The 9,743-nt window shown below is 36.0% G+C and overlaps 2 protein-coding genes across 6 annotated transcripts; one reads left to right on the top strand and one right to left on the bottom strand.

Moving 5' to 3' along the window:
• The first annotated feature begins 201 nt into the window (after positions 1-201).
• LOC125210864 lies at positions 202-5,861 on the top strand. Of its 2 annotated transcripts, none has more exons than XM_048110471.1 (14): positions 202-475; positions 1,681-1,808; positions 1,902-2,087; positions 2,826-2,894; positions 2,977-3,033; positions 3,258-3,311; positions 3,394-3,456; positions 3,555-3,617; positions 3,981-4,145; positions 4,297-4,377; positions 4,745-4,825; positions 4,923-4,984; positions 5,098-5,215; positions 5,468-5,861. In XM_048110471.1, the coding sequence occupies exons 1-13, from the start codon at positions 301-303 to the stop codon at positions 5,177-5,179; spliced, it is 1,266 nt and encodes a 421-aa protein (XP_047966428.1). In that variant the 5' UTR covers positions 202-300; the 3' UTR covers positions 5,180-5,215; positions 5,468-5,861. The 2 variants fall into 2 exon arrangements, with proteins under 2 accessions (XP_047966428.1, XP_047966427.1); XM_048110470.1 differs by having other exon boundaries at positions 4,222-4,377.
• Positions 5,862-5,944: 83 nt separating this feature from the next.
• LOC125216068 (NAC domain-containing protein 100) lies at positions 5,945-9,218 on the bottom strand. Of its 4 annotated transcripts, none has more exons than XM_048117677.1 (5): positions 9,096-9,201; positions 8,950-8,988; positions 8,631-8,865; positions 8,044-8,315; positions 5,945-6,632 (listed from the first exon to the last, which is right to left on the bottom strand). In XM_048117677.1, exons 3-5 carry the CDS (start codon positions 8,806-8,808, stop codon positions 6,147-6,149), a joined length of 936 nt encoding a protein of 311 aa, XP_047973634.1. In that variant the 5' UTR covers positions 8,809-8,865; positions 8,950-8,988; positions 9,096-9,201; the 3' UTR covers positions 5,945-6,146. The 4 variants fall into 4 exon arrangements, with proteins under 4 accessions (XP_047973634.1, XP_047973637.1, XP_047973635.1 ...); XM_048117680.1 differs by having other exon boundaries at positions 8,631-8,862; positions 9,096-9,189; XM_048117678.1 differs by lacking the exon at positions 8,950-8,988 and having other exon boundaries at positions 9,096-9,218.
• Positions 9,219-9,743: the final 525 nt, after the last annotated feature.

The raw sequence follows: 9,743 nt of genomic DNA, 5'->3' as shown, positions 1-9,743 counted from the left end.
ACCTTTACCAGAAATTTTATGAGATGTGATTTGGCAAGAGTAAAATAGAAAGATTTAATGAATGTTTATGACTTTATGATATGATAACAATATAAATCCAATAGCTAAAGAAAAGGGCACTATCGTCATTTCGCTGCCCGGTTTTGAATCATTTGATTATAATTTATAACCTAAATCTCCATTTCTGCAACGTGGGTTTGTTTCTCAAATAAACACACCACGCGCACTCTAAACCCAGAAAATCTCAAACCTCGGATACCTGCACAAAATCCGATCGCCGGAGCCACCGTCAGCGGCGAAATGAAGGCGTTTAGACTCTTCCTCCTCACTCTATTTCTTTCACTAGTACTCGCTCACGTCAGAGCTGAAGCTGATGCTTCAGTCTCAGATGTCGTCGAAGAAGTCCAAGTCGCCGGATCGAACGGTGCACATTCTGCCGTCCTTGAGCAACTTAAGTCCAAGATCCACAGTCTCGGTTAGTTGATTGAATCAATTTGGATGTTAACGATTGAAGAACTGTGTTAATTGTTAATTTTGGCAGTTTTATTTGTTTAGCGTGGTCGATTAGTGTCGGTTTGTGCTTGAGACGTTGTTGGTGAAGCTTCCTGTGAAGCGGTGATTGTTTGAATTGAGAAGGTTTAATTGATTTGGAGGACATTGTTGGTGAATGTCTAATTGTTGATTAAAGAGACGACTTGAATGAAAGCATATGAGTGGTTAAGTAGAACCTGTGGCTATTATGTGCCCAAATGCATGTTACCTTTAGGCACCGGATGTGAAGTTGTATTGTTCTTGTGTAGGACATAGAAATGGTTATGTTAAAGAGTCATATTTTGTGGCATTGAGTTTATATCCGGTGATTGGTTTCATTTTTTTGGAGAACACAATGTTGCTGCCTATGGACGGGAAATTTCCGCATATCCATGGTAGTCAGTGTTTGTATGAATGCATTATGAAAAGGAAACCTAGCTTGCTCTTTCTTGTCAGCACACGAGTGCATTATGATGTAAAGATGCATCGAGAGAGCATTAGTTACGAGTAAAATGATAAAGCTTTGTGTAGGTTTGACTGATGAAAATTTTAGTTATGGGCTACCAGGATCTTGAGTTGCAAGTCTAGTCTACCTTCAGTTGACTCAACAGCATCACATTTGCTAAATGACCTGTTGAGGAAGTGAATATCTGTCCTCTTAATGATTATGCATACCGGTACTGTGACAATTGTCCAAATTATAATTTCTATGTGCAGTGCCTGTGGGCACTGTGCATTTTCCAATTTGATGAACCACAGACAATCAAATTCTTATCTTTCTGCATTGTTTGATTCCAACTTATTACATATGTTATCGGTTTTGAGGTTCTTATAGTGAAAAGTATTACTCCCTCCGTCCCACTCTAAGGGACACATTTTCCCTTTTGGGATGTCCCACCCTAAATTACACATTTCTTAAAATAGAAGCATCACTCTCTCTACTTTTTCTCACTCTTACTTTTTCCTCTCTCCACTTAACTCACAAAACAACACTACATAAAATCTTGTGCCAAAAATGAAATGCTCCACATAGGGTGGGACGGAGGAGTACTATTTACAAGATTAATTGTGGTGCCGACTAACTGACTTACTTTCGCTGGTTTAATGGTTTTGCCCATTTTCTTACTTCTTTCTCTTTGATATGTGAAGAATCCCAGATTGAGGAGAAAATTCGAGTACTAAAAGAAAAGGATCAGGTAGTTGCAGCAAAGGAAAAGACAATCACGGAAAAATCAGATGCTGTTGTATCATTGAAAAATGAAATTGCCTCGTTACATGTGAGTGGATGGGATCTACAAAAAGAACAATTATAATACCTTGCTTTTACTAAACCTTTAGATCAATTTGAAATCCCTTTTTTTTTTTTTAAGAAAAAGGGCAAACTGGATGCTGCAGAAGAAGTGGGAAAGGCACATGCAAGAGCTGAAGATCTGGAAAAGCAGGTGGAGAAACTCAGAAAAGATCTTCATCTGAAAATAAGCGAGAAAGATCTGTTGGAAGCCCGGGTGACTGAAGCGGAGAAAAAGGTTCCCGAGTTGAACGCGAAACTCGCGAATGTACGTCCCCCATCTCTGCAAATTTCCATGTTGGTTATATGGTCCTAATTATGCTGTAAGATTTTATGCTTATGTTGAAACTGTGTCAGCGGTGCCATTTCAGACTGGGACACACAAGCAACACATATTGAACTTATTCTTCTCCTTCTTACATTCATTATTGAGTATCATCTTTCTCACACTCCTATATAAACACTGTCCTGTCCTTCACAAGAAAAATAATACTCCGTCCATGAAAAATAGTCATGTTTTATCATTTTGGGCTGTCCACTACAATAAAATTGAAATCTGTCCGATTTCCTCCCTTAAATTATATCTCACTGAACTGTCATTGCTCCAAAAACTAACGTCATCTATTCAAATAATTTATCTGTTCCTCTCCCGTCATATTACTTCAACAACACCTCCATAGTTCTCTTAATACAAGTATATTTACTTCAGTTTTTCTTCGTCATAAATTCGTCCTTCTTCGTGGGCTCAAATTCTTATTCAACTGTAATTGCAACCCGGTTCGTGGGGCTTGTGCCCTGTCGACCCACACCCCGGATTTTTTGCTAATCGCCTCGGTGCGCCCCATGCTCCTAACAACACTGTCTCACACACACCACGGACTTTGAAGTTTGAATGATATTGATGGCACACTGTTTGCAACACAAACGTTTAGATACTTATCTTCTGATAGTTCTTATATTTATCCACATTACTCATCTGAATGCTTCTTTTCCTTGTTATGCACAGCTCCAGAAGATCATTGATGACCAGAAAGCGAAGATACGTAAAACTGAACGAGCTCTTGAGATCGCTGAGGTACGCTATCAATGACTCAACTGCTTCCTGGTTCCATCCTTTTTGTTGATTGATAATTCCTTCTATATCAATCTCTGTGCAGGAAGAATTGATGAAGGCTAAAATTGAAGCAACTTCCAGAACCAAAGACTTGATGCAGGTACAGTTACATTTTAGTTTGGGGACGGCTGTTCTTTTAGCAATTCATCTAGAATCAGTTACGATAATAACCTATCAATTCGTTTATAGGTCATGCTTGGAAACTTCATAATCAGTTTCTTTGTCTCTGTGCATATTGTTTGTTTTGAGGAGATTTGTTTGGAGAACTGTCTGTGTATAGGTGAATGATATCTTAATGAATTATTTCTATTTGTATTTTATCAGGCTCATGGTGCTTGGCTTCCCACTTGGCTTGCAGTTCATCTTAATAATTATCAGGTATTTTTATATCTTTTCATCCGTGAAAATTCTCATGATTCAGCCTTCCATATAATTGAATCATGGTGTTCCGTATCGCCAGGAAATTTTAGAGGAGAACTGGAAAGTGCACGGAAAGCCTGCTCTTGATGTATTGATAAAGAAGGTTAGTGTTTGTGGTTCATGTTATTTGCGTTCCCAGTTCCGCATGGTCTCCCATTATACTGTTAATTTGATTTATATCTTTAACTTTTATTGGATCAGGCTATTGAAAAGAAGGCCCAGGCTGAAGAATGGGCTGCACCACATGTTGAAACAGTCAAAACTGTAAGTCATTTATGGAACAAGCTGCATCCCATTTATTTAGTACTTAGTTTACTGCAATTTTTTTATACTGGAAGCAAAAATTTGGTAATATACTTGCTATATGGCCAGTGTTGCTTTTTATTATGGTTTGCTGAATTTCAGTCTTCAATAAACACTTCTTGCTAATCTAAGTTTCCTTTTTTATACTTGGAGTAGGATTATGTGTTTTAGTTTGTCTTTGGTATGCCTCTGATCTGATGTAAACTGTAAAGAATCTAAAGATTGAATTACAAGTGAGAGAGGAATAGTGTGGTAAATTTACTTTGTTATGTCTGGATCTGTGAACATTGTGGTTTGAGTAATCTTCTTTCTATGTTTGTGAAGAAATTCGTACCAGCCATCAAGGAACAGTGGGTGGTTATAGCCACAAATGTTGAACCTCATGTCCAAACATTAACAGCAAAAACTGTGGAGATATATGAAGTATCAAAGGAAGCTGTGACTCCACACATTGTTAAAGTTCAGGAACTTGCAGATCCTTATTTCCAGGTGAATTACATATAGATCAACCTTGCTTTCTACCTGTTCTCTCTTCTTTTAGCTGAAATGAATGTTTTATGTAAAGGAATTGAGTAAAGTAAGCAGACCATATATCAACCATGTAGCTGCTGCTGCAAAACCTCACGTTGACAAATTACAGATTATTTTGACGCCATACACACAGGAAGCAGTTAAAGCTTATCGAAAGTTCCTTGAGTCGGCAACTGAATATCATGGTCAGGTAGGATAATATTAGTATCTACAATCTGGTATTGATCTGACCATAGCAATATTTTAGTTATTTATGTTACGGTCATTATTTAAATTATTTTTTTAATAAAATTTGTTTGTCACTAAAGAAACATAGCCTTACTATAATTTTAGTATGAGAAATGAGAATAAAATGTACTTGATACTAAACACTGCCCTGCAAATGTAAATTGTAGGAGTACACAGTTGTTTACTAGACATGTAGCTCTATACTATCTCATAATTTATATGCAGTTGAATGAGAATGATATGAATGCTTTCCTCTTAATTATTTGCTCCTAAATTCCAATACATTATACTATATTTTTAATCTCATAATACTCTGACCTCTATGGTAGGTTCAAGACATAGTTCATGATAAACTCAAGAGTCACGATCTTACAAAACCTCTTGCTACGAAAGAGCTGATTTGGTTTTCTGTAAGTTGCTTTGTTCTATTGACAGCTGTTTCTTTTGTCTCAGTTTTATCAATGACTAATGCATTCTTTACTTGATAACTTATCTTTTATGTTGTAGGCTTCTGCGTTGCTAGCTTTGCCTATCATTTTGCTGTTCAAAATCCTGTCAGCTTTTTCTGGGTCGGTGTAGTCTTTATATTCATATTGCTTACAGTAAATAGTTTAAGTACTGCTTTGAGATTTAAAAGTGTTTCTAGCTCTGATATCATCATTCCATCAATATAAACATACAGCAGTAAAAAGGTGAAGAAGCCCACCCGACATGGCAATACACACAATGTTCGTCGCAAAAAACGTGTACATTCAGACAAGTAAAACCTGCTAATGTACTCCACTGTTTGATTACACAAGGTGTGCCCCTAAAACCTCACTGGGTATTTTATGCTCGTCTCATATACAATCTATATACCCAATATTATCCATATGATTGACACATGCTTAGACATACATTATATGCTTCGTGATGGTGTGGATGTAATGGGAATTGGAGTGATACTTAGTTACCATATGACGATTTAGTGTCAACTTAAAGAAATAACATACGCCAGTATTTTCATGCGCGTGTTACTTATGTCACCCTCCCTGCCTTGTCTTGTCTTGCAGATAGTCTGCTCCCAGAGTTTAGATGGAAGTTCCACAATATTCATTTTTATCTGCTACTGTGGGCAGATTACTATGTCTGGTCCGTCGCTAGCGTGGGGAGTTCGGAGTTCCATTTGTTCATTAAGTACACTCTTGATGTGGAAGGTTTTGCAAATTATCAGTCTCATGTGTAGAATAGAAAATCTGGGTGAGGATATATCTAGATCTCAGGATTATTTTACTATAGTTTCAAAATTTGTAGTTGGGTTTGTGTAACATGTCGTTTGGTATTTATGTCTTCAGCTCCTTTTTTTGCTCAGTCTTTTTATGGATGTAAAAAGTGTCTCAACACTGTTTAATATGTTCATTAACTAAAGCTGGGATATATCCTCATTTAAAGGAATTTATTGGATTTTGTTTTTGGTGTTTTTTACTTTTCATATTGGATAGGATATTCTATTCACATCTTTTCATCAATAGGATAAAAATGAAGCAAAATTAGTTCAAAAGATAGGTGTTCAAATTCATCAAGAGTTGCACATAATAATTTCAAACTGGTTCTTCCTAATACACTTTCCAAGCAAATTTAACAAAATAACAAACTTCCAACTAGATAAAACTACAAACCCTCCAACTATAGAATTACTACCTTATTATTATACAATTACTTGCCTTCTAATCACCAAATAATGCATCCTCATCAATAAGAAGGCCAGTAGTTATCCAAGTCACCACACTGCTCCATGCCCTCAAACCTGTTGTTGTTCATGTCCCCTCCATACACCGGCGCCTGTTCGCCGCCCATGACGGCGGCGGACACGTCTTGCTGGGTCATCCCTAGCTGAGGCGGCGGCGCTGCGGCCCTCATTCCGGCGCCGAGGTTCAAGTTGAGGCCGGATATGGTGAAGGCTCCTGCAGCGGCGCCGTAGTTGACCTGCGATGGGACGGGGAAGTTGATCATGCTGGCGGAGGCGGCGCCGGCAGCGATGGCCCGGTTGAACTGATCGTGGATGTCGGCATAGTTTCTGGCGGGAAAGTGGAAATTGTCTGGCTGAATACTGATTTGTGACTGCATGGGAAGGTCGAGGTTGTAGGAGAAAGGGTTGACGGCCCGGGATTGGGTTGATGGGTATTTTTTACCTCCGGCGCTCTTTTGGAACACACGGCAGACTACCCACTCATCTTGCTGCGTGCATCGGGAAAGATAAATAAACAAAACATGATGAGAATACACATTTTAAGTTATTTTTAGTCCTATAACTCCAAGATCGATCGATAAGTTATCTACCAACCAAACTGATATAGAAAAACAATTTATATAATCACTTATTTTAGGCGGTTTTACTAATCATTATAACTTTCAAGAACTAATTAATTCGTAGTACCAGAACTAGAAGGATTTGGTGCTATGGGCTGGTTTTGATAGTAGGCAAAAGTTAAAATTGGTTGATTTAATTCTGTTGGTGGTTTTTGAATTATTAGAGTTAGTGTTGTTGTTATGGGTAAGAAAGTTAAACATATGTAAAACTTAAAAACACTACTTCTCAAATTAAACTTGAGTATGCAAAAAAAAGTACTTTTAGGAGAGTTAAAATTTAAAATTTTCAAAAAAAAAACTAAAGAATAAGGTTATAAAAGAAAATAAATTGGTTGGGAAAGCTTACATCGAAATTCTCAGCTATGTAAAAGTTTAAATTGATAAACTAAAGAAATGTTCACATCACCCAATTGCATTGAAGTCATGTTGGAAGAAATTGAACTGAATGATTAATGACTTTTAAGATCGTGTGTGGTCTTAATGAGTGAGGAATAATCGATCTTACTCTTGCAAGAATATTGTCTATATCTTGTATATGTAAAGAAGGGCAAGGTTTCTTGGGGAATTTATGTTGATCAAACGTATGGAATAAGACCAGACATTGTTGTGAGAGCAGAGGGGATTGGTTCGTTGAGAACAATTTGTTTTTGCACTAACACTATAATAACTTGTTGTATCGACACAAGAAATTCAATCATTGCGTCTATTAACCAATATTTCTGCATAGTCTCCTTAATTATTCACAAAAATTAATCTTGCCAAATTACCAATATGAGAAAGGGGTAAACAAATAATTTACGCTAGAATTATTGCATATAAGATATATCCCAACTTGTTAATTTGATGGTATATTACTTTTTTATAGATGATAAAATGCGATGTCTAATTCTTGCTAAGCGAACGACACAAATCTTATCTTTGTGAAATGAAAAAAATATTAATGCAAATATTTATGTAAATATAGCTCTATTTATTTAGTATATCAATCGTGGAATTAGTGAGATGTGTCATTTAAAAAGTTCCATGGATGCCACTTATAAAAATCATTAATTAAGTTAAAATATATCCATGCGACAAAGAATAATTTTGTGTTTCAAACTTTCATTTAAAAGATGGTGTTAAATAAAACTAAAATATTAGAAAACAATATCTATATAAATTCTCCAATACAAAACTCCCACAAAAATTATAAACAACCACAAATCATGCACACGTAGACCATCAAGAAACCCAATATAAAAGAGATGATATTTGAAAAAAATAAGAAGAAGATAGTTACCTTGTTAGTTCTATAAGAAGATTTGGAATGAATTCGATATTCATGCATGACCCAATTGGTCTTCTCTCCTCTCGGAGCTCTCCCTTTGTAAAACACCAAAGTCTTCTTCATTCCCACCAACTCCGACGTGTTGCTGTTATATATCTCCTTATCTTTCCCGGTCGTCTTCCAATATCCCGTGTTTGTGGCCCGGTTCGTCCTCACCCCCGTCGGATACTTCCGGTCACGGAGGCTGAAGAAATACCACTCTTTCTCTCCCATTTTCGCCTTCCCTATATATTTATTCCATCACAAAATTTCCCTATTTTATTAGGGTTTATTGTAACAAAAAAAAACTAATTATGCAAAGTTTTTCTAGCTAGAAAACCCTAATTTTCCTCAAAACATGTTTAGAAAATTGAAAATAAAAAATAACATAAAATGACAAGATATTGAATTAAAAAACATGTTTTTCCTAGCTAGAAAACCCTAATTTCCTCAAAACTAGAAATTGAAAAAATGATATTGAATCAAAGACATGTTTTTCTAGCTAGAAAACCCTAATTATCCTCGAAACCCTAGAAATAGAAAGTAAGAATTTGAAATACCTGGAAGATCCCAAGGCTCACACTTGTTGAGATCTACGTCTCCAATGGCTCTTCCGGTGAAGGTAGCGTCGGAGATCTTGTTGATTAAATAGTAAGTGATGAGTTCTTCGTCGGTCGGGTGAAATCGGAAGCCGGGTGGTAACTTATCCTCCTTCACTGGACTTCCTGACCCCTCCATTTCTTGTCTAGCTTTGCTCTTTTCCAACTATAGTATGCTCAAATTCTTAAGAAACTTCTGAAATGAACAAACCAATATCAAACCTTGTTATATTTTGTGCAAGAAATCTGAAAATCTAATGATAAATGCAAAGGAAAAAACCTTAATTAAGTGTATATCTCCATAGATCTTGCTCTAATGCTACATGAGAGTGAAAAGGAAAAAAATGATGAAAAAATGATGATCTAAATATATATAATTTCCTGGCCAAGAGTTTGTTAATTAAGTGTACAAGAAAACCGACTTACTCGAATGTAGTAAAAATGAGATCAAAATGTTTGCATTCACGAAATCGAGGAAATTGAAGTATAAGTGTTGGATTCGTGCAAAAGATGAGTTAGTTGTGAGATGATTGAGATGAGCAAGAAAGGTTGGAATATATATAAATATATGAAGAACGAAAAAAATGGTGTGATTTATTTCCAAGCTCTCACCTCTCACCTACTATGGGCCTTATGCTACACGACTTTGAGACTTCATTTTGAAAAGTCTGTAATTAATTTTTGTTAATCTAATTGATAATCAGAATAATACAATTTCACCACTTCGATCTATAAGAATTAGTCTAATAAGAGTCATGGCATTTGCTGGCTGTGATTATGTCTTAATTAAACTTCTAGAAGGTTTACGGAAAAACTAGTAGTCGATTTTGCTTGATACATTCACTTTTTATCATAAAAATTTGTTAGGGGCATGCTAGTTATTGTGAAAATAGATATATTTCGGTTTGAAATATTGCAGTTGATGACTAAATATGTAGTACTACTAACTTTTGGTTAATGAGATTAAAACTCACAACATAATTTTAGATGGATAGTCACAACATTAAACCCAATAAAACTAATCTCAGCTTCAAATAAAGAGAAAAGAAAAATAAAAAATACCACTATTTGAGT

The sequence above is a fragment of the Salvia hispanica genome, chromosome 3 (assembly GCF_023119035.1).
Source record: "Salvia hispanica cultivar TCC Black 2014 chromosome 3, UniMelb_Shisp_WGS_1.0, whole genome shotgun sequence".
Classification (NCBI taxonomy): domain Eukaryota; kingdom Viridiplantae; phylum Streptophyta; class Magnoliopsida; order Lamiales; family Lamiaceae; genus Salvia; species Salvia hispanica.
This window is presented reverse-complemented; position numbering and strand designations above follow the sequence as displayed.